Genomic DNA, 25,411 nt, shown 5'->3' on the forward strand with positions numbered 1-25,411 from the left:
ATTTTACCATAAAAAAAACTTTCTAAAGGATGCTTTTATGAAAAGAACCCACAGTGTGTTGTGTCAATACTTTTTCAGTCTTATTTTATCTGTGTGGACTGCAAAGTCTCTATAAGTTCAAGCTCGGGAACGTACCTTTTACTACACACATTTACTAAACACATTTCCATACATGTATTTCCATTTCTTTGTTGTTATATGGAGCAGAAGTTAACTACAGGATCCGCATCATGTGATTTTGTGTGTCAGCCCATGTGCCATATTTTGTTGATTGTAACCTACAGTTGATAGTAACCTACAGTTGATTGTAACCTACAGTTGATTGAATAATCATGGTGCAGGATACTTAAGGCATACCATCCAGCGTGATGCCTCTCTCTCTCTCCCCCCCCCCCCCCCCCTCTCTCTCCTTCCCTCCCTCTCTCTCTAGCTCTCTCTTGTCCTCTCTCTCCCTCTCTCTCTGTCTCCCTCCCTTTTTCCAATCCCAAATTCATTGTGAAGAGAAAAATCAAGCGAAGAAACAAATAAGTACAGTGGTACCTTCCATAAAAAGGCACCCTTGGGGTCAGCAGAAAGTGTCCCTTCATTGCAGGTGGCCTGTCATCACAGGTTATGTACTTCGGTAAAGATAGTAAAGGAAGAGACAGCACAACGGGACCTTTTTTGGGACACGCATGGCCTGACATTAATGGGGCCTCATATAGCAGGCGCCACTGTTTTGTGAAAACGATTTTAGAATGAGCATCGTTGCCTGCTCAGCTCTTTGACGACGGTCCTGCATCCATAAAATCAACATGTAGCAGCCTTAGTTGAATGAAGTAGATCTTTTCAGAAACTGCAGATGACTACTTCAAAAGGTGCTCTGTGTATAACACGGCTTGGAGGTAGTTAGATATTTGCAAAAATGTGTGTGCGTGTGTCAACAATTCTGTGTGAAATGTTCTCTGTGTGTTTATTGTTCTCTGTGTGTGTGTGTGTACCGACAGCATCAAAGTTCGTTAGTTTTATGATCATTGACATTACCTGTGTGTGCACACGCATTTGCATATATGTACGTTTGCATGTGTTCATATGGCTTCACTGAAGTTCTTTGAGCTTCAGTATTATTGTTGTTGACTCCCTGACAAGAACTGAATTTCAGTGGAGTTAGATCATCAAATATGACTGACCAACCGTCCTACAGGTTTCACATTGCTAAAGGTCAATAATTCTAACACACATGGAACATTTTTTCCTCTCTTCCTCCCTCTACCTTCCGCACCCCCCCTCCCCTCCGCACCATCCCACAATCCGCTCCCCAGCACCATCCCACAATCCGCTCCCCAGCACCCCACTACCCTCCGCACCATCCCACAATCCGCTCCCCAGCACCATCCCACAATCCGCTCCCCAGCACCCCACTACCCTCCGCACCATCCCACAATCCGCTCCCCAGCACCCCACTCTGGAAGAGCATGTCGAAACTGTTACGCTGTGTATGATCAAGCTTAATTTGAACAGTTTAACTTCAGTTATGTAATATGTTAAGACATTTGAATGTTTTTGTTGTTTTATCTTCTCCTTCTGTGTGTGCTTTTTTTTGGTTTTTTTTGCTGATGGTATTTGGTGGGTTTTGTTTGCTTTTGTGTGTATGTAGTGGATGATTTGAATGTGATGGAAGTGTTATGCTTCATGCAGAGTGTTTGGCCAGTTGTATTTTGTGAACATTATGCTTTGCATACATGCCTGCGTTTACAAGCTTCGTTTCATATGCAGTCAGATTATGATCTGTGATTCTAACACAAAGCATTTGGAATGGGTGATGGTCTGCTTGCTACACGTTGAGGTGAAATTGGTTCAAGTTGGATACACGTTTTAGGAACAGGGAAGAGTCTTGTTATATGGTTTTGATACAACTTACAAGTATGAAGGGATGGTAATTATGAAGACACACACGCACACACACAGAGAGAACATTTCACACAGAACTGTTCATACACCCGCACACACATTTTGTACAGTTAGATAAGAATGTTAAGATCAGGGAAGAGTCTTGTTATAAGGTTTTGATACTACAGTAGGAATTTGAAAGGATGGTGATCAACTAACTTTGTGCAAATGAAGCATCTTGTGTCAGTGTGATTTTTGAATATTTACTTCTTACAATATTTTTCACAGATATACACAATGTAAAGAAAGTAAATGTTTGTTACACAGAAAACAGCTTTCTTGCTTTTGTGTATATGGTGATTGCATTTCCATTGGTTTTCGCTAATGTATAAGTGCCATTGCTGTCCAATCAAAAGAAACACTTCAACTGTTATATCTGTGGTTTACTCATTCCTTTGTTGGCTTGTGATCTTATTCTCATCTGAGTTCAACAATATATATATATATACGACTTGTGTCTGTGTGTTTGTGTGTTTGTGTATTTGTGTATTCGCCATGCACGGCCAAAGTTCTCGATGGATCTGCTTCAAATTTGGTGGGCTTATTCAGAGAGACCCCGGACACAACCTCATCGATGAGATATTTCAACACGTGCTCTCAGCGCGCAGCGCGGAACCGATTTTGGTTCCACCTCAGCTATTTTGGTTCCACCTCAGCTACCCGGGCCCCCATACCGACACACCATAGCCGCTACACCACATCACAACGCCAAAGTTCTCGGTGGATCTTTTTCAAATTTGGACACCGTATTCAGCTACACCCCGGACACAATATCATCGATGAGATATTTCAACACGTGCTCTCAGCGCGCAGCGCTGAACTCATTTTCGTTTTTGTGTTCATTTCACCATTATAAGTAACTCTTCCTTATCTTCTCCAGTGTTTGGCGTTTATCTCCCTTCCTTCGTGTGGCTTTCCCGTTCAGTTCTAAGTTACTATTACTATTTTTAGAATGTCACTGCGCTGTCCACTGCGCTGTCCACAACGCTTCCCTTGCACCCGTAAGTTGTTCTTACTGTCAAAGTGAAAAGGTCGAATCAATTTATAGCCACGCGAAAAATACACTCTCACCTATCTCTATATATTTATAGATACAGATATGCATATATATATACGGCTTCTCTGTGTGTGTGGGTGTTTGTGTGTGTGTGTGGGCAAAAACCTGTGTATTGTAGAGTTCTGTTTGTGATGTGGTCTAGCGGCTTTTGTCTGTCTGTATGTTCTGGCATGTGAGAAGCCACAGCAGATAATATAGGGCCAAGAAATAAGCTCTAAAATTCTCAATCCCGTTTGACAGGACTTCGCCTTCAAAGGTGATTGTGGTGAACCGCCACGCTGTCTGTCTCTGTCTCGCGCCGTTCACCCCAAATTCCCGTTTCTGAGTAACTATTTTTAGAATGTCACTGCGCTGTCCAGAACGCTTCCCTTGCACCCGTAAGTTGTTCTTACTGTCAAAGTGAAAAGGTCGAATCAATTTATAGCCACGCGAAAAATACACTCTCACCTATCTCTATATATTTATAGATATAGATATACATATATATATATATACGGCTTCTCTGTGTGTGTGTTTGTGTGTGTGTGTGTGTGGGCAAAAACCTGTGGATTGTAGAGTTCTGTTTGTGATGGGGTCTAGCGGCTTTTGTCTGTCTGTATGTTCTGGCATTTGAGAAGCCACAACAGATAATATAGGGCTAAGAAATAAGCTCTAAAATTCTCAATCCCGTTTGACAGGACTTCGCCTGCAGAGGTGATTGTGATGAACCGCCACGCTGTCTGTCTCTGTCTCGCGATTCACCCCGGCGAAGCCGGGTATTCCTCTAGTATATACATGTACAGTACATGTTGAATTAACTTTTCAGTGATTTCAATTAACAAATATTTCATGATGTACAGATTATTTATTTTTTGTGTGCGATCAAAGCAGAATTCCTACATCGAGAGTACGTCCAATTTTTTGTTTATTATTATTATTTTTTTTTTTTTTAGATATTTACCTATTTAATAGATATTTGTGCATATTGTTCCAATTTTATAGTCTGATACTTACTGTTATAACCCCTTTATCACCTGTGCAAGCAAGGTTTGTGAAAAGAGAACCAGGTTTCAATTTTCCAGTGCCTTTCTGTACGTTTACCCCTGTGAATTTGCCTGCAAATCAATTCATTCTAAAATACAGCCAGGTATATTTTGTATGTTGTCATGAAAAAGACTTGTACTTTTCTCATCCTTTGTCGTATGTCAATTTAATAAATAGAGTGGTTTACAGTGTGTACATTGTGTGTGTGTGTGTGTGCGTGTGCGTGTGTGTGTGTGTGTGTGTGCGTGTGCGTGTGTGTGTGTGTGTCTGTGATTCTGTGTGTTTGTGTGATTCTGGGGATGTATGTGCATGTGATTCTGTGTGTGTGTGTGTGTGATGCTATGTGTGCGTTTCTGAGTATGTGTTTGTATAGGTCTAAGTGTGTGTTATTGTCTCTGTGTGTGTGCGTGTGAAATACAATCATTCAACCTTACAGTCACAAAACAATGACAAAAATATCTCGGATGAACATGAGCAATTTAAGAGAAAACAACAAAATCATGTATGTGCATAAATTTATTCCTCATCTTGATAATACAGTTGTATACATTTTCCCCTCACTTCACCCAATGGGTGATATATATTATATATATATATATATCACTTGTATAGACTAGTCATCAGAACTGTGCCATATCACACAAAATCTTCATCAATATCTGCATTCTGTCAATAAAATAAAACTCCTTTGCATAACAAATATAGCTTTTTAACACCGTACATGTACTGTACAATACTGATGTGAATACTGATATGCTCAAAATTGGAAGACTGATCAAAATCTGAGTACATGTATATATCTCAATACGAACAAGAGAATGCAGATGATAAGAATGACAATTAATTTACTCACCTGAAACATAGACAATAAAAAAACTAACAAGAACTGGTTTCAACGTTATGGCTTCATCAGCAAAAACATACTAATGATGAAGACAAAATGTTGGAATCAGTCCTTGTTCTTTTTTTTATTTACCATGTTTCTGGTACGTACATTTTCATTGTTATGTTATTCATGCATATGTGATTAAGCATTCCCCGTAAACCATAAAGCATCGCCATGTGCCTGCAAGTTCCTGTAAGTTTTTTAGGCACTTTGAAGTGATAATGATCAGCATGTTGTAATATGGATTGCACTTGATGACACAATAAGTCGTGCAGTTATACAAGCTTATGCGTTTAATAAACAAATGTTACACAGTGATCATGGAACTGCCCTACCCATCTAAGTGTGAACCTGCTTTTGATTTCAGCTTTTTCAACTGAAAAATTAACTATTTAGCTAAAGCTAAGCATGGGAAGCATGCTGGGTATTTTCGTGTTTCCATAACCCACTGAACTCTGTCATGGATTACAGGATCTTGCACACTTGGTCTCGTGCTTACGTACACACTAAGGGGGATAAGGCACAAGCAGGTCTGCACAAAAGTTGACCTGGGAGATCGGAAAAATCTCCACCCTTAACCCATCAGACACGGCCGGGATTCGAACCCACGACCTTCCGCTTGAGACGCCGGCGTCTTATCCACTAGGCCACTGCTCATGTCTCTTCCTTGGTCGACCTGTATCACCCTAAAGTCTCACTGATAAATCTCCTAGTTATTCATGATACACACATTTAGTATTTAAAGCAAAAACACAACATCAAAATTGGGGACAATATTACATAATCACTTCCATTATTAAGACATAATTATGGTACGCAATCCGACATAATAAGAAGATAATTTTTGTCTTCAACGAACAGAAACTAAGTATGTCTAATGTTTAAATGACCTCAGCAACAACTAACTAGCGAGTATAAAACTTCAAGATTTCCTTTCTGTTCCTAACACAAACTGACCTGACATTTCTTCTCCTTGTTCTTGCTCAGGACTCCCTTTTCTTCGACTTGTCGTTGTCTAACCTCTAATTTGTTCATTGATATGTACATGTACTAACAGACGATGTTTGAAAATAACAAAAAGCAAGTGTGAAAACACGCCCCTCACTGGCCTATTATGTCAAGTGGGAAAAGTGTGCCTCAATTACTCCAAGAGCATTCACTCTTTCACAACACATATAAACCCAGCAGAGTTATCTGAAAAATTGTAATTTATTTTTAATTGATTTCCATTTAATCTATTTCCTGTATTATAAGTGTTTGTCTGTCTGTCCACTTAACCCATTGTTTCCCAGGTATGGATATATCCGTAGCCACACACATATGGCTCTATCTGACCAGGTACAGATATATCAGCTCAGACTGTTAGCTTCAGTCGCTTCCTGTAACGTGGATCTAACGCCTGCATTCCAGCGTGTTGATATACTACTATTCTGAGTTACCTGCTGCAGCACAGCTAGTCTCGACTAAAAAAAACTTGGTCAACATAGGTGGGGTAGAAAGTGTTAAAAGACCGCTGGGTCAAAGATCAGTGAATGTCATATTCAGTTTTGTCAATAATCAAACATTCCTATGACATTTCTTGTTTTTTTTATTCTGAATTTTGGAACGTTGGCAGTCTATTAATTTTGTTTTGTGATTCCAGCGGAGTTATTTCAGGAATTCGTCTATTCTATGTTCAGTTTCTGTACTATATTTCAACCCCAGAAAACTTGTCTGAATCTCATTAAATCATTTTTTAATCTCAAAAGTTCAACGTGTTGGTCATACAAAGCATACATACTCGTCTACTCTAAAAAAAAAAAAACATACACTGACCGCTGTGTCTGGAACTCCTCTGAGCATTGTATAATTCAGATTCTAATTCCAGATACCTGTGTTCAAGCTTTACAATCTTTATATCACAAGTCACATTTAGAAAACGTCAGCGTCTTTTTACAAGGAAAAGCCAAACTCATATTAAAAACCACATGCAGTTCATAAAAAGTGTGTATGATAAACAGTGGCCCCTTCCAAAAATTTCAAAGCACACAATAAGAAGGATAAACATCCATAACAAATGTTGTACAACTGAGCAGATTAGTTGAATGGATACGTTTTAAAGTTATCCATCTCTGGTAAATGCATAGTTTAATAGCTGCCAGCTATAAGAATAAGAACATTTTGAATGGTTACAATAAAAGGATCAAGTTGCGAACAGGAAAGTAATCGGCAATAAATTTTATATCACCACAACCTGTCTTGCATTAAGCCACAGGCTTAAAAAGTCATACAATCAAAATGTAAGTCTTTACACAAGTGCATGCATCAGATAAGATTGACATTTTGCAGCAGAAGGGCACTTGATTATGGAGACCCAATCACAACCATAATACTCCATATTCCTGTGGAAAAATCAAAGAAATCAAAGAAATTTAAAAGAAATGAAACAATTTTCACAATGGAAACGGTGTTTGTGATGACTGGAATTGAGAGTATGTTGGAAATGTTGCAGACCAGAATCTTGTCACAGTCTAGCTCTCCTCTTCTTGAATCAGGATTCCACAATCCTCAAAAAGAAAACGTCTTCTGTGCCTTTTCCCCTGCCATGGAGAAACAAAATCTCAGTAGCAGCACACTTATTATCATCTCTGTCACTGTTTATTACAATAATCGTCATATTTCCTTTCAACTGCAAATCTTCTTCTTCTTCTTCGGCTCCCCGTGTTTTTGCACGAGTTGGTTTTTATGTGTATGACTGTTTTTACACCCCTTGCTTGGTATTTTCATGTTTCTACCCACCAAACTCTGACATGGATTACAGGATCTTTTTGATGTGCACTTTGCCTTTTGCTTGCGTATACACATGAAGGGGGATAAGGTACTACTAGCAGGTCTCAATCAATCAATCAATCAATCAATCAATGAGTCTTATATCGCGCATATTCCGTGGGTACAGTTCTAGGCGCTCTGCAGTGATGCCGTGTGAGATGAAATTTAATACGGCCAGTAGATTGCAGCCATTTCGGCGCATATTTACCTTTCACGGCCTATTATTCCAAGTCACACGGGTATAGGTAGACAATTATTAACTGTGCCTAAGCAATTTTGCCAGGAAAGACCCTTTTGTCAATCGTGGGATCTTTAACGTGCACACCCAATGTAGTGTACACGGGGGGAGGTTCGGACACCGAAGAGAGTCTGCACACAAAGTTGACTCTGTGAAATAAATTTCCGCCGAACCTGGGATCGAACTCACGCTGACAGCGGCCAACTGAATACAAATCCAGCGCGCTACCAACTGAGCTATATCCCCGCCCCAGGTCTGCACATATTCTTCACCCATAACCCACCAGGCTCGACCGGGATTCGAACACTCACCCTTCCCCACAAGAGCTAGCTTGCGTCTTATCCACAAAACCATTGCATCCATGCAAGTGCAAATGAAAAATGAACATAGTAGTACAGCAGTCCCTCTCATGAACGGACACCCTTGGGCCATAGCAAAACTGTCCGTACATTGCAGGTGTCCGGTCACGGGAGGGGTGACCACACCACCCCCTCCCCCATACACTCACACAGAGACACACAAACAACAGGATTGAGTCTATGCTAATCACTTCTTGTGGCTACTAAACAATAACAATAAACTCCTAATACTTCTTTAAACGTTCTGTAAAAAGGATTTGTATGAAAAGTGTTGAAAAGAAGAGATAAAATAAATCCTCAAGGCAGTGAACACACTCACCATGCACTGACATACGAAAGCAGCCACACAAACACAGCACAGAGGAGCGTGTGCAGATGCTTTGCAAGAATAAGCTTGAAAACCAGTTTTAATAAATAGCAGCAGATAGAGCTGCATGTCATAATCATGTAATTTATTTTCTTCCAAGCGTGACAACTGATGCTTGGAAATTGTGTAGAAGAGTACACCTCTCTATTTCTCTCCAATGCTCTTCCTGCTAACATGCAGTGACACCGGACACCCCACAGAGTTTAGCCAGCTACCCCTCCACCACCCCCCCCCTCCCTCTCTCTCACTCCCTCCAGCCATGTACTGTTTGGGGCTGTGGCCAGAGAGGCCAGCTGCAACTGTTCACTCAGAGCAAAACCAGTTGACTGTGTCGTAACTTTTGACAAAGCAAGACAACTGAAGGGTTCACAGATTAGGCAACCGACTCACTGGTCAAGGCTGAGGGGAAACAAGAGTATCTTGTCAATGAAAGAGGTTACACACAGACACACGATGCTGAGAACTGTGGCCGGTTTTTCAGTCTCTTTCGCTCGGGACCTTCATCGACTGTGGTTTCTGTTGTTTACGTCCAACAGACAAGAATAAAGAGCACAGTGCAGTTTCATGTTGGCATCTTCGCATGTACTCCACTCCTGACCAAAACTACCCCCTCTCCTGATGGGTACAGGTGCACTCAAGTTATCAGTGACTGTCATCACGCCATCAGTTGCGGCTGTGATCTTTGTACCAAGAGCCGGACTGCTCTGTTATCGATTTTGTTGTGGTGAAAATTTGACGATGGTCTGTCCGTACATTGGAGGTATGACCTGCTGTTGGGACCGAAAATGAGTGTCCGCGTCCACGTTTTGCAGGTGTCCGTTTAAGGGGGGGCAAATATAGAAGGAAAACACTCCGTGCCGAGCAAATGTGTCCGTACATGTCAGTTGTCCACTCACGCCGGGGGCCGTACATTGCAGGGACTGCTGTACCTATTACAAGAGTTCACTTATATACGGCCAGTGGCCTCTGAAAGTTTAGTCAAGCTATTGATAGGCCAGTGGGCAACAGATGCTATACTTTACGTGCAGGACCTATGCACCACTGAACAGTGACATTTATCCATCATTAATTTCCTCAGACGTATATTCCACAATGCTACGCATGCAGTCAGTCCGTAAATTAACAATGATCAAATTAATAAAATGTACATGTATACCCGCTTACACTTAATTGTGTGCATTGAGGTGCTGCAGAGACTGCATTGCAGCAAAGCAATCTATTGCTCAATCTTCGGTGTTGCGAACCCCTGTGTCCCACAAACCCCTGTATGCCCCAAAGTTGATACAGTGGAACCTCCTGTTTAAGACCTACAAAAATCTGGGGAAAAACAGGTCTTCAATAAGGAGGAATCTTAAAACAGAGGTAAATTTACAGAGGTTATGAACTTCTTCTTCTGCGTTCGTGGGCTGAAACTCCCACGTACACTCGTGTTTTTGCACGAGTGGAATTTTACGTGTATGACCGTTTTTACCCCGCCATTTAGGCAGCCATACGCCGCTTTCGGAGAAAGCATGCTGGGTATTTTTGTGTTTCTATAACCCACCGAACTCTGACATGGATTACAGGATCTTTTCCGTGCGCACTTGGTCTTGTGCTTGCGTGTACACACGAAGGGGGATAAGCCACAAGCAGGTCTGCACATAAGTTGACCTGGGAGATGGGAAAAATCTCCACACTTAACCCACCAGGCGGCCGCGGCCGGGATTCGAACCCTCAACCTTCCGATTAAGAGGCCGACGTCTTACCACCCCGCCACAGCGCCCGTCTGAGGTTATGAACAAAAAGTCAGAGAAAACAGTACGAGTCAGAGGGATGGAAGGAGTCTTGAATTAAGGGGTTCTTAAAACGGGTGTTCCACTGTGCCACATCAAACGCTGTCATTTTCCCCATTAACTTTACTTGCTATAGTGCTGAGAATTACGTAATACATGGTTGTATGGCATTACCTTTCATCATGCCGGTTGCAGAGCTCAACTTTGACCTTTCCTCTATTTCTTCTGAGCTTTATCTGTTCATAGATAAACATGCAAAATGACAACACGCTTATTTTAAAGTTTTAATAGTGTCAAGAGTGCAGACTAGCCTTTCAAAGCCTGGCTGAATAAGTGACTGACTTATTGGACAATTTGGTGTTAGTGTTAGTGTTAGTGTTAGTGTTAGTGTGTGTGTGTGTGTGTGTGTGTGTGTGTGTGTGTGTGTGTGCTCGTATGCAAGTGTATATTTGTTTGTCTCTCTACCTTAAGTGTCAATACAAATGTAAGTATCTGGGTGTAAACATTTCTCAAAGTGTGAATGTATGTGTGTGTGTGTGTGTGTGTGTGTGTGTGTGTGTGTGTGTGTGTGTGTGTGTGTGTGTGTGTGTGACTGTGTGTGTGTGTGTGTGACTGTGTGTGTGTATGTGCGTGTGTCTGTGTGTGTGTATGTATGTGTGTGTGTGTGTGTGTGTGTGTGTGTGTGTGTGTGTGTGTGTGTGAGTGTGTGTGTGTGTGTGTGTGTGTGTGTGTGTGTGTGTATGTGTGTGTGTGTGTGTGTGTGTGTGTGTGTGTGTACGTGCATGTGTGTGCGTACGTATGCATTAGTGTGATTGTCTGTCTATGTCAATATGTCTGTATAAGTCTGTCCATCCATCTCTCTGTCTAACACCTGGTGACGAATGATGGAAGGAGAACTGAAGACCCTGAACCATTCGTGGGGTACCATCCACAGACTGGCCCAGGAGTGGAGGTCCTTCGTTGCTGCCTACATGCTAGCCCGCATAACGGGCAGTAAACAAGTAAGTATCTCTGTTTCTGTGCGTTTGTTCTGTCTAAGATCTGCATTTTTTTTTTATTACACCATTTGTATACAGGAGGGGGAGTATCAGTTTTTTCTAGCTACAGTTAATCTCTAAACACAAGCAAATCCAATCCTATAAATTAACAGTTTTCCTGGGGCCCAAGGACTGTTATGCCGGGGTGGAAGTAGAGATAAGCGCCTACTTCCCAAGAAATGCTCCATATGGCTTCGTGTCTCCAAACACCTCTGACAGTCAAATCCAGCTCCTGGCCTTCACGTGGCGGGCCCTGTCTTCGACTAACAGGAGAAGGGATGCAGGCGGGTCCCTGGCGCCTTAAAACCAGCTGCTTCGGGCAGATGGGGCTCCTCAACCTTGGATGGTCGCTCATCTAGGAGAAGGACAACTTCGATTTCAAAACCCGCACTGCCTTGTGTGCGCCTTGGGAAAGGCAAAGGCTATGAGAAGGAAAACTTCGACAACAAACCCGGGTAGAGTGGACTCGACAGCCCAGCAAGGCAGCTACTCTTGGGGAGGAGGCAACCCTGAGTAAGAACCTCAACCACCGAAGACGGAAGACAGCAGCCAACTTGGCGTGGGGAGAAAATCGGCTGTCTACGCTTCCACGATAATATGGCCGTACAATTATCTTTGTAAAAAAGAAGAGGAGAGAAAAAAGAGAGAGAAAAAGACAACATCGAACGCAGAAGAAGAAGAACAGTTTTCCTCCTACCTTTGAGGGCTGGCTTCCAGTTGGGGTTGAAGTGTTTCTTAAGAGGCTGCCAGCACTTGTAGTAGTCCGGGTCCACCTTGGTCTTGTTGGCCCAGCCTGTCACTGCCATGCTCAGCGACGACTCAAACATGAACGCCTGCAGGGAAAACACCACACAATAAATTGAATGAGACTGCCCCCAAAAGCGGTGTATGGCTGCCTAAATGGTGGGCTAGAAACGGTCACACACGTAAAAACCCACTCGTGCAAAAAACAAAAGTGTACGTGGGAGTTTCAGCCCATGAACAAAGAAGAAGATTTGCATTTGAAAGGAAGCATGATGGTGATTATGATAAACAGTGACAGAGATGTTTAAAACATGTGTATGTGGGAGTGTCAGCCCATGAACGCAGAAGAAGAAAGAAGAATGAGACTAGAGAGATAGCAGGGAAAGCAAGAGAAGGATTTACTCACTACCACAAACATGCAGCCCACAAATAGTACAGCAAACAAAATTGGGCTAATTTCTTTTCGAAAACTTACCTAAACTTTCTCAGGACATGTAAACAAACAAAAAAGCGCAGTGCATATAACTTCTAACCTGCGTTATGCATTTATATCACCCTAAAACAACTCTTTCTGGCGCTACTCATGTTCTTGCTCAGCTAAAAATTTGGTGACTGTGTAATATTTAGAAATGAGGAAGGCGTAAGTCGTAAAATTGATCATCACAGCTTATCCAATCTTATCAGATCGTGCAGAATGTAAACCCTTTCGAGAATAAAAGTCAAAAATTATATAGTGTACATGAAAAACTTGAAAAACGCATCCAAAAGCAAACACTTCACACTCTTTACTGTGAACACACACAGCACACACTTTCACACCACTGGTTTTGTTCTCTGACATGCCGAGCCCACACATACCATGGTACCCTCAGCAATTTTGTGAGGCTTGAGGTCTGCAGTGGAGGCCTTCTCGAAGCATTCAGCATCAGGTCCGTGTGGCGTCATCATGCTGTGCAGACTGCCGCCACCTGGCTGGAAACCATCCTCCTGAAATGCAGCACTCAAGTTTATGATAATGAGTGAAACCAATGAATTTGTGTGTGTGCATAAAACTGTCAGTTCTAAAATTTAAAGTGTGCCACATACCTTGTTTGTAAAATTAATGCTTCAGATGCTGCTTATGAAAAGTGTGTGTGTGTGTGTGTGTGTGTGTGTGTGTGTGTGTGTGTGTGTGTGTGTGTGTGTGTGTGTGTGTGTGCATGTGTGCATGTGTGTGTGATTTGAAGTCAAGAAGCAAAAACGTGTTGCTCTGGATGTTTTAGTCTTAAAGTTAAATGTAAAATCATTTATTGTTTTTAGTAAATTACAAAGAAGAAATCATAATCACCTTTGCTTCATAGTTGCCATAAATCAGTCCCATAAACTCACTCATGCAGTTTCCTGAAAAAGATAAATCAGGTGGTTTGGTTCATGCCATACATATAACCTTACACACACGCACGCACACATACACGCACGAACACATACACGCACACACAAATACACACACACATGCACATGCACACACACACACACACACACACACACACACACACACACACACACACACACACACACACACACACACTCACACCACACACACACACACACAGTGATAACAGGACTAACGGTGATAGTAGGGCGGCCTAAAGGTGTGTTCCTGCACAGACCAGCGAGGAGGGAAGACAACGAAATCAGCAATGGCCGTTCCCGCTCGGTTGGACTGGCAGGTGAGAACTGTAAAGATGGAGGGGTCCTGAAACACAATAGCGTAAGTGTTATGGACCAGGTGGATGAAAGAAGAAGCAGTTGTACACTGAAACCCCCCATTTAAAACCTCCTAAAATCTGAAAAAATTAAGTCTTAAAAAAGGAGTTTTAAAATGGGAGTAGATTTACAGAGGTTGTAAACAGAAGATCTGAGAAAACAGGGTCTTAAAAAAGGGAGGGAGTCTTCTTCTTCTGCGTTCGTGGGCTGAAACTCCCACGTACACTCGTGTTTTACGTGTATGACCGTTTTTACCCCGCCATTTAGGCAGCCATACGCCGCTTTCAGAGGAAGCAACCTGGGTATTTTTGTGTTTCTATAACCCACCGAACTCCGACATGGATTACAGGATCTTTTCCGTGCGCACTTGGTCTTGTGCTTGCGTGTACACACGAAGGGGGTTAAGTCACTAGCAGGTCTGCACATAAGTTGACCTGGGAGATCGAAAAAATCTCCACTCTTAACCGGTACCCACCAGGCGGCCGCGGCCGGGATTCGAACCCTCGACCTTCCGATTAAGAGGCCGACGTCTTTCCACCCGGCCACAGCGCCCGTCTGGAGGGAGTCTTAAATTGGGCTTAAAAGAGGGGTTCCACTGTAACACAGGCCAGTGCACATTCAAAGATCCACCCTTTTTTGGTACAAAGACTGAAAAGAAGATGGGCAATATGCAGATTTAGCCCCAAATAATCTTCATCATCTTCTTCTTCTTCAGCATTCCAGAATGTCCTGGTTACGTGTGAGCTCGTTTGCCCATTTGGGTTCCCCACACTATACTCTGAGAGCATAGTCAGCTTCACTCCGCTTTCGTTGAGTAGGCATGCTGGGTATTTTCGTGTTTCCATAACCCACCGAACTCCGACATGGATTACAGGATCTTTTCCGTGCGCACTTGGTCTTGTGCTTGCGTGTACACACGAAGGGGGTTAAGTCACTAGCAGGTCTGCACATAAGTTGACCTGGGAGATCGAAAAAATCTCCACTCTTAACCCACCGGGCGGCAGCGACCGGGATTCGAACTCACGACCTCCTGATTAGGAGGCCGACGTTTTACCACCACGCCACTGCACCCGTCTAATCATTCTCATCATCAAACTGAATGAGTCTCAAATGTTCACTCTTCTTTCAGCATGTTCATCACTTCCACGGGCTCTATATAGAGTATGCCAAAGCACGCAGTAGAGCCATGCACTAAGTAAACGAACATATAAACCAGCAATAAAACAAAATGGTGCCAATTCATATTCTCTTCTTTCAAACAGAATGAATGATTAACAGAGATTTGATTTGGAAGAATAAAGCAAAACGGCAAAAATTCCCCTTTAAAACTACACATACAGATCTTGTTTTTAAAGTATACAGCTTAAAAGAAAGTCTAATCCTAAAATCTACACACAATTCCTTTCAAAAGTACTCACATATAAGAAAACTAATCTTCATAAAATATTTTCATCCTTCAAAGTTCTGGAGCACTACCTATTATAGTATTATTGCATACAATAAGAAACTAGCACGAGTGAGTGCAAAGACAACGTGGTATATACAAGAACGAGGATACCGCAACACAGCAGGGAGTTGCTTCTCTTGCATTGTACATAGAAAAGGATCGTCTGCTGCAGACACAATCTACTACACGATATTACCACACCTATACAAATACAATGGACACCAGATGCAGTTACATACAGCGTGATCAAAGGCGACACAGTTGATGACCATGAACTTGCTGAGGTCGTACTTGTAAGGAGCGTAGTTCCCGTGCCACGCCACCACGTCAAACGGACTGTGATCCTGTAGTACCCATGACTCTGTGACTCACTCGTAACAGCATGATTTACACCAAAGCACACCAAAAATGTTCTTTTCATTACTAATGCATTCCAATACTTAAAGACTGTTGGCAACATTCTGTTAATACTTCTAGCATTTGGTCGGAAGGCAGGGTTGACAATCCTGACCCTCGTATTCTAAAACCTCAAACAATCTGAGAAATTCGTGTAACCAAGTGCACGAAACGTAAGATTTAATTTTGAAAGCAAAGCCAACTCAAACAGGGTTGAGATTTTAGAACTAACTAAATAGCCCTATAAAAACTGCCATGGGTGTGCAAAGCTTCCCAAGAGCATACAAGATTACAACAGCAGCCAGACCCTATCACAAACAGCTACTCCACATCTCACTGGTGTGCTAGTCTTCCAACGTACCAAAACCGTCGAGCTACTATAAATAGCTTACATGTTGGCAGGGAGACAACTCAATCAATGCAAAGCAACTGCGTGTGACAAGGAGGACTGCTGCGTCACCCTGGTCTCAAAATACCGTCCTGATAAATAAAGATCACCATACCTGTTTGGCAGCAAAAAGATGTCCGTGGTATTTGCTGATGACAGTGTAGCCACTGACGTCACGGTCTTCGTACCAAGCGCAAGGCGTCTCAAAGTCTCGCGGGTTAGCCAGCCCATTGGCACCTGGTAATATATAAAACTATAAGGCAACATTGGTACAGTAGAACCTCCCTTTTAAGTCCTAACAAAAATCTGAGAAAATCAGGTAAATTTACAGAGGTTATGAACAGAAAGCAGGATCTTAAAAGGAAGGAAGTCTTAAATTGGGGGGTCTTAAAAAGGAGGGTTCCACTGCACTGAGCAAGCTCATTTCCACATTTAATCTTCACCGATCTTATACATGTATGTGCAAAAGGTAATGCTTGGCGTGGTGGTAAGACGTCGGCCTCCTAATCGGGAGGTCGTGAGTTCGCATCCCGGTCGCTGCCGCTTGGTGTGTTAAGAGTGGAGATTTTTCCAATCTCCCAGGTCAGCTTATGTGCAGACCTGCTAGTGACTTAACCCTCTGCGTGTGTACACGCAAGCACAAGACCAAGTGCGCACGGAAAAGATCCTGTAATCCATGTCCGAGTTTGGTGGGTTATAGAAACACAAAAATACCCAGCATGCCTCCCCGAAATCGGCGTATGCTGCCTAAATGGCGGGGTAAAAACGGTCATACACGTAAAAATCCACTCGTGCTAAAAACATGAGTGAACGTGGGAGTCTAAGCCCATGACTGAAGAAGAAATAAAAGGAAATGCAGAGTGCACAAATTTGGGCCCCACCGTACAAAGGTTTAGGACAGCACTTCAGTCATGCCTCACGCATCTATCCATTTAAAAAAAAAATAATAACAAGTTTCATTGACTTTCTTGCAAGGAGTCAAAAACTGCAATTTATTTACAAATGAATTGTTACCATTGTCCAGACGGGACAGCGTAACGTCTAGATAGTGAACTAATTACGTCAAAAGCCTGCATGGAATTAGAGAGAAAGATTTCTTTTTCTCTTGGGTAATTTTCATCAAGACATTGTATTTGATTATGTAAGAAATGTGTAAAACAAAAAACTGGTTCCATTTTGTTTATTTAGTTTTGATAGTTGTGTAAATGTTTTGACTGTTTTTATCCTTTACTAACAAAAAGACAAATCATTGCTTCAACAGTGCTGTGAGCGGCACTGCATCTTTAACACTTCCTCTCTTTTCAGACCAATACTTTTTGTGTTTTTTGTTTTGTTGCTTTGTTATGCAGCATACCTATGGGTCCTAGGTTGGGCAGCTCATAGTGTCCGTTGAAGACTTCCATCACATAGCCCCGTGACGGCCCGTCCACATGCACGCTGAACCGAATGCCACGCTCAAAGAAGAAAAAGACAGTGAAAACAGGAGGGATAATTTCATAAACCACAGATACAGTTGCGCCTGTCTATAATGACAAACAATGGAACCAACTAAAACTTAAAAGTGATAGTTAAAGACAAATGGTTGTTGTGAAAAGATGAATCATATAGCAAAGAACTGTAAGGGCAGGTTAGACTGAAATATTCTTATAAACCAGATACTAAAATATAACATACAGTGTTAAACTTCAATCTTCTCTTCTTTTCTTCATCATTTGTTTATTTTCTTATTTACAGACGTTGTACAATGTGGAAATCATTCTAGTCAGCACAAGAATGTACACATACAAGTCACATAACCATACATTCTCAAGCACACTGGCAAGACACATGTGAACACAGATATTATAAATAGACAAGATAGTCAGAAACACACAGAAAAGACAGTCTTCTTGTCGATCACACTGATCACACAATGATATTGTCAGAAAAGACAGTGAGAAAGAAGGACACACACACACACACACACACACACACACACACACACACACACACACACACACAAATACAATCACATGCACACACAAACACAAAGGTAAACATCAGTATTACACATACAGACCTGTATGACACAAATCTCATTGGGGTCAACCTGCATACGTCCAAACTCAGTTGTTATGAGCAAACCTCCCTGCTGGGGTACTGGGTACAACAGACAATCAGCAAACAAGAGTTAACTCAAGTACAGTGAAACCCCCCTTTTAAGACCCCCCCCCCCCCCCCCCTCTAATTTAAGACTCCCTCCTTTTAAGACCTTGTTTTCTCAGACTTTCTGTTCTTAATCTCTATAAAATTACCCCCATTGTAAGACCAATTTTTTAATTTTTTTTTAATTTTTTAATTTTTTATAATATCGTATAAAATTTCATGTCCAATATGGGCATTTTAAGCCCTGACGGACAATAAGCCCCTTAATTTTCGTTCGACCAATTGCCCCCATTCTCGGACCAGATTTTCGCAGATTTTTGTGAGGTCTGAATTAACAGGGGGTTACGAACATTCGACCTAGACACAATCATTTGTCGTAGTAAGCGTAGACATCCGGTCTGCTCCCCGCCTAATGGCCGATGTCTTCCGTCTTCGGGGGACTACGTGGGTTTAAATTTGGAGTGGTCCTTCTCCTAGAGGAGTTTCCTTGCAGGGATAGTGAGCCTCCTCTGCCCTCGTTTTAATTTTGGAGTGATCTTCTCCTAGGACAGCTGCCTTCCAGGGTTGACGAGCCTGTCCTGCCCGGCTACATAACCCACAAATGATTGTGTCTAGGTCGAACAGGGGGTTACCACTGTACCAGAGCCACAATTTATTCTTGCAGTATTTGTAGAAATTATTCAACAGAAAAATATTGTACTACTTATATCAGCAGCAAGGTATAATTGTTTCAACATTTATTGGTACATATATACTGGTATGTAATTCACACCACATTCTTCATCAATGTTTGTAAAAACCAAGGAACCCAACATAAATTATAATACATATCACCAGCATTGTCAAAATATAGTACTTCTTTCAACAATTCCTTTCAATGATAAAGTTTGAACATTTTGTACATACTTTATTTTGTCATTCATAAAAAAGAGATGATGCTTACCAATCAAAAAGTCCCCATCAGAGGTGTAAAAACTTCTGGAATACAAAATCAGAATCATATTACATATAACTTAATAGTAAAAATGTGCACAACAGAAACTTCTTTCATGAACCAAAACTTCATGTGCATGGCCAAATAAAAAAGTTTGTATTACAGTTTTAGTCAACTGTCATCCAACAATATATCTTTCTCTTTCCCAAAATCTTCTACATCTATCACCATATCGCCACCCCCCCCCCCCCCCCCCCCCCCCCCCTGCAACCCCCTCAATAATCATCTTTCCCTCACCACACGTCACTCCAACAAAGAAGCCAAAACAAAAAAAGAACTGACTTGTCCCCCATAGGAACATTGCAGGTGTAGATGTAGATAGCGATGCCATTACGGGCCTTGGGATCGCCCGCTCCACAAACAGTTTTCATACCCTGGAACAAAACCAGCCATATTTTTCAATAAAAACATAAAAACCTTTCGTCTTCTACTCTCGTGTAATTGAATTCAAGGAGACAACAACTAACTGAGTTCTGCTGAATGTCTCATTCATACCATTTACTTCTACTGCATATGCGAAACAATTTAAAAAAAAACCATTATCTAAGTAAAATTCAACAACAAAACAGAAAGTGCCTTCAAGTTCAGGCAAGAAACAACCGCATCAACACGGCACGTACCTGAACGAAGTCCACTTTGGCGTCACTTTTTGGAAGGTCAAAAGGATTCCATCTCAACTGCAAAGGGAAAGCTTTTTTTCCTGTTCATACTAAACAATGAATTAAAACCTGCCTGATAGTTGGTCAAAAAAAACCCATTAAAAAAAGAAGTATGATAGATGGGTTGACGATTTTGTTTCTGGTATATTCACCTAAAACTGGAACAAATCTAGAGAAAATCCATGGAAACACTTGATGCTAGCTAGGATACAACTGGAATCTGATTAGTCCAAGCTTCAATATTTGCTGTAATATATTATGCGAAAGCTTACACAGAATATTAGTCACCATACTACATCAGCAAATCACTAACCCGTTTCTGCCCTAACTCTCATAGAAAGAACTGCTTGATCAAAGTGCAACTTTTTTCTAACTAATATACATTGGACCCCCTTTAACTCATTGTCTCCCAGGTACGGACATATCCGTACCCACTCATATGGCTCTATCTGACACACGGTCACTTCAGTCCCTTCTTGTAGCGTCGATCTAACGCCTGCATTCCATTGTGTTGATACACAGTTTCTACACAGTTACTACAATTCTGAGTGACCTGCTGCAGCACAGCTGGTCTCGGTTAAAAAAAAACTTGGTCAACATAGGTGCGGTAGAAAGTGTTAAGACCCCCGAATTTAAGACTCCCATCCTTTTAAGACCCTGTATTCTCAGACGTTCTGTTCATAAACTCTGTACATTTACTCCCATTTTAAGACTCCCTCCTTTTTAAGACCCGATTCGCTGAGATTGTTGGAGGTCTTAAAAGGGGGGTTCCACTGCACTGCACTTTTGATTTCCGAGAACACATGTACCTAGTTAGAACACATGTACCTAGTTAGAACCCATGTATATATACAGTGGAACCCCCCTTTTAAGGCCCCCCAATTTAAGACTTCCTCCTTTTTATATTTAGTCAAGTTTTGACTAAATATTTTAACATCGAGGGGGAATCGAAACGAGGGTCGTGGTGTATGTGCGTGTGTGCGTGCGTGTGTGTGTGCGTGCGTGTGTGTGTGTAGAGCGATTCAGACTAAACTACTGGACCGATCTTTATGAAATTTGACATGAGAGTTCCTGGGTATGAAATCCCCGAACGTTTTTTTCATTTTTTTGATAAATGTCTTTGATGACGTCATATCCGGCTTTTCGTGAAAGTTGAGGCGGCACTGTCACGCCCTCATTTTTCAACCAAATTGGTTCAAATTTTGGTCAAGTAATCTTCGACGAAGCCCGGACTTCGGTATTGCATTTCAGCGTGGTGGCTTAAAAATTAATTAATGACTTTGGTCATTAAAAATCGGAAAATTGTAAAAAAAAATAAAAATTTATAAAACGATCCAAATTTACGTTTATCTTATTCTCCATCATTTGCTGATTCCAAAAACATATAAATATGTTATATTCGGATTAAAAACAAGCTCTGAAAATTAAATATATAAAAATTATTATCAAATTTTTTTTTTCGAAATCAATTTAAAAACACTTTCATCTTATTCCTTGTCGGTTCCTGATTCCAAAAATATATAGATATGATATGTTTGGATTAAAAACACGCTCAGAAAGTTAAAACGAAGAGAGGTACAGAAAAGCGTGCTATGCAGCATAGCGTAACCACTACCGCGCTAAAGTAGGCTTGCACTGTTTAACCCCTCACTCTATCACTTTTGATTAATTTCACATCCCCCACCACTACTACCTTCCCTCTCTCTCGTTATGGCAGTTTCATTCTGTGAGTTCGACAGCTACTTGACTAAATATTGTATTTTCGCCTTACGCGACTTGTTAAGACTTTGTTTTCTCAGACTTTCTCTTAGTAACCTCTGTAAAATTACCCCCATTTTCAGACACCCCCCTCCCCTTAAAAAGATGCTTCTAGTTCTACTGTACCTGGTTAGGATTGGGTTTGACGCTGTCCCAGTCATGGGTGATCCTGCCTCGGTCCCCTTCCTCAAAAGGCTCCTCAGCCTCAAAGGGCTTGTGAACGACAGATGGCCGAATACGATACAGCCAGCTGCAGAACAGAGAATTATTCTAGTAAAACCCTGTTGGTGTTCCACTTGGCTTCTTGCAAGTGAATTCAAAATCTAATTCAACATTCAATTCAATCAATACAACTTTACCGGTAACTGTCTGAATGAGGAACATACAGAAATTATAGACATGAGTTCAATTCAAGTTATTCTACACCAAAATCCCTGAATGATTCAATGAAGCATATATATCAGAGTACAAATCTACCCCCCCCCCCCCCCCCCCCAATTAGAATAATTTCATCGAAAGTTTAGCTAAAGTACTTCACGTCAAACACTCTCGCCTGCATCAATAATTGTGTGTGTGTGTGTGTGTGTGTGTGTGAGTTGTGTCTGTGTGTGCATGACAGTGTAATGTACGTATGTATGCATGCATGGTGATGTGTGTCTGCATATGTGTCTGGTTGGTTTTTATTTTATTTTTACCGTGCCGTGCCAAGATGAAATCCTTTTGCAAAATTGGTGAATAAATATCTTGTATCTTGTATCTTGTTAATCAGATCCTACATACCATTTTTTTTCTACTTTTCAAAAGGTGAACAAATCTTAATTTCTGCATCCCAAAAGTTCTGGACAAACAAGAAATGATTTGCTAACCCCACCCCCCACACCCACCATGACCCCCCTCCCCCCCCCAAAAAAGGAAGAAAAAAATAAACAAAACCCCCAAAAAGGCAAATATTTCACCAGAAACATTTTGTGTGTGTGTGTATGTGTTTTTTTTATTGAATTTTTCTTTGGCCCACCAGTATCATAGTTGACCTCTACAAGCACAGCTTTGGCAAACAGTACAAACCTGCGCTGGTTTTCTGTTCTAGGAGCAGTGAAGGCTGTGCCCGAGAGCTGCTCTGCATACAATCCATAGGGGCACTGCTGCGGATTGTTCTGTTTTGCATACAACAAACTTTTGAACAGTTAATGTCTTAAAATTTCAAAAACAATGACACTGACAACAAAACACACAAAAACCTCAAAAACAATAAACAACAAAATAATTGAGAAAAGAACCAAAGAACAACAATAATAAAATGCAACCAAAGAATTTATAAAACATTTACCGAAAGTGAGTATAGGTAAGCAAATAAAAAACTCCATGCCATCTTTGACACTCAAGTACAGGTACAGGTCTCCCAGCACCCCACCCCCCCCCCCCCCCCCCCCTTCTTCTAATGCCACCATGGTAATTGGTATAGTTTTAACGCCCGCGTCCCCCCCCCCCCTTCACCTCCGTTATTTCTACCCATTCCACCATCCTAACACCATATCCTGCCTGCCCCACCCCAACCCAACCTCAACTGTGTAAAAAAAAAAACTGTTCACAATCCACATATATTCAAATTCAAAGCCATAAGGCAACAAAAAAAAAATTGTCTGTTTCTGGTCACCCGACCGACCCTAAATTTCGGCGCCGACCCTAAACTTTTTTTTTCCAAACTCAAAAACATTTTTTGTGTTTTTGGTGGTGAAGGACAGGGTGAGAAAATGAACAACAAAAACGTGTGAAAACGAAAGTCTGCTGACGATTTGTAAATGTGTTTCAAGAGTGTCTTGTCTCTATGTATAGTGAATCCAGTCTCTTTGCGCGATTTTTAAAGTTAGTTTTATTGGTCTACATTTGGGGTAAAAAAACACCATAAAAAATAAAAAAATAAAAATCCTTACCTACCGACCTTATTTTTTTTAGCCATGTTACCAGAAACAGACAATTTTTTTTGTTGGCCTAACCAAAGCAAGTTTATTATCTTGGGGTAATTAAGTATCAGCAAATTAAAACATGGGAGGATTCAACTGTCAAGTCTGTAAAGTCAATCTATCAAAATAATTTGATTGTAAAAAAAGTTCCTTTACTTTGAACATGCATTTACCTGGCCCTCAGGTAGTGCACCAGGGCACCTTGGATCCTCTGAAGCAAACTCGTTGCAAAATCCGGACATGTACTGAAAAACAAAACACACCTCCTCGTGTCATTCCACCAGCCAATCAAATTCCACAAAATTGACACACCTCCAAATGTATTGTGGGGCAAAACCTTGACCTCCCCAAAACCTACCATGTTTGGTTGTTTTTTCTCCATTTTAACCATCCACTGCTTATCAAACCCCTCTTTAGTGCATATTCTTGAGTGTGCCCAGCAACCTACGATATAAATCACCTTTTTCGTGTACAAAGAAGAAAAGAAAACATAATTTGCATACAATGCACATGTCACGCATACACACGTATGCCACCTCATTTCATTCCAAATATGTGTAAACAACAGTCCAGTAAAGAATCAAACCGAACTATGGTAAAAGAAAAGTATCGAAATATTAGAACCTCAAATTATCTCCCGAAGAAAAAGCTCCGAATGTGCTGCCATGCTAGTGTAAACAACTTGTTGCGCCCTTGACTGTGATTTCTTACCTGCAGGTCTGCCATGTTGGCTTCAGCTGTGTGACTCCGAGGTCATGTCTAGTCCCCGTCAAAACATGGGTGTGGAAATGGAATAAAGTGTGGGTGATCTGTTAGAAACGATTGTATTTAAATTCTTATTACTTTTCAAAATTACACGACAACATTTTAACATGATGTAGAGGCGATTTGTACCTTTGTTGGGTCTTCTTTGGGTTTTGTTTTTATTGAGTTCCTAATTCTATTCTTTTGCGTTTCAATCCTTATACTTTCTACCACCGGTGAGCATGCCAGGGGCGATAAGCAATACAGCACAGCGGCTGTTGTGCCTTCTTCTCAACCGAGAAAGGTTGTTCAAAGCCGTTTATATTCCCAAAAACTGTGCGCAAAGCTGCATTTTCGTGTAACATCTTCGTGGCTTAAGTTGTCTAATTCTATGGCATGTAATTGGCACTCAGAGCTGCTTATTCAGGTGGTATAAGAGAGACAGGTGCGCCGTGAGAACAGCCAGATGCGTGAAGTCTCAAAAACGAAAGTACGTATTTTACACAGTACTCACCCTTCCACATTCATTAATTTAATGATCTTTCATACAACAACTAAAAGACCAGGTATAAAAGGGATGAAGAGTGATGTAAAATGTTATTGCAAGCTGCTTGACCCTATAGTTACAGTTAATAGTAAATTAATGGCAAAAGCGAAGCTTTTTGTAATTTGCAAATTATGAAACTTTACAATAATGTTATATGAAACCAGAACACAGCATATTTACGCTCATGGTACTGGTACAGCAATATATTTTCCTCATCTTTTTGTTTCATGTTACAGGCTTTTTTATTGGGTCTTACACATGTTAGGCCAAAAAAAAAAATAGGTGTGGTTACGGTAACATAGCCAAAAACAAATAGGGTAGGAAGGTAGGCAATCACTTTTTTTTTTAAACTTTTTTTTCTAATGTGTACAAATTAACCCTACTTGACAGGGAAATAAGTGTGCGA

General features: G+C 41.2%; 2 protein-coding genes across 3 annotated transcripts in view; one reads left to right on the forward strand and one right to left on the reverse strand.

The window, feature by feature from the left end:
* Positions 1 to 25,411, forward strand: part of LOC138961867 (zinc finger-containing ubiquitin peptidase 1-like) — a 467,703-nt gene that overhangs the window by 309,628 nt on the left and 132,664 nt on the right. The window lies entirely within an intron of this gene.
* Positions 4,508 to 24,570, reverse strand: LOC138961871 (homogentisate 1,2-dioxygenase-like). Of its 2 annotated transcripts, XM_070333552.1 has the most exons (17): positions 24,426 to 24,570; positions 23,888 to 23,959; positions 22,819 to 22,907; positions 21,880 to 22,003; positions 19,957 to 20,013; positions 19,619 to 19,710; positions 19,286 to 19,320; positions 18,257 to 18,336; positions 17,552 to 17,651; positions 16,313 to 16,434; positions 15,653 to 15,757; positions 13,829 to 13,955; positions 13,548 to 13,600; positions 13,079 to 13,207; positions 12,174 to 12,309; positions 10,614 to 10,675; positions 4,508 to 7,474 (listed from the first exon to the last, which is right to left on the reverse strand). In XM_070333552.1, exons 1-16 carry the CDS (start codon positions 24,438 to 24,440, stop codon positions 10,656 to 10,658), a joined length of 1,356 nt encoding a protein of 451 aa, XP_070189653.1. In that variant the 5' UTR covers positions 24,441 to 24,570; the 3' UTR covers positions 4,508 to 7,474; positions 10,614 to 10,655. The 2 variants fall into 2 exon arrangements, with proteins under 2 accessions (XP_070189653.1, XP_070189652.1); XM_070333551.1 differs by lacking the exon at positions 10,614 to 10,675.

The sequence above is a fragment of the Littorina saxatilis genome, linkage group LG3 (genome assembly GCF_037325665.1).
Source record: "Littorina saxatilis isolate snail1 linkage group LG3, US_GU_Lsax_2.0, whole genome shotgun sequence".
NCBI lineage: Eukaryota > Metazoa > Mollusca > Gastropoda > Littorinimorpha > Littorinidae > Littorina > Littorina saxatilis.

Excerpts from the sequence above, each read along its gene's own strand:
- LOC138961871 (XM_070333551.1), bottom strand. Across the intron at positions 15,758-16,312 it reads ATCTTTTTGCTGCCAAACAG|GATCACAGTCCGTTTGACGT; the intron begins GTATGGTGATCT and ends TGGGTACTACAG. Across the intron at positions 13,601-13,828 it reads TAGGCCGCCCTACTATCACC|GAAACTGCATGAGTGAGTTT; the intron begins GTTAGTCCTGTT and ends TATCTTTTTCAG.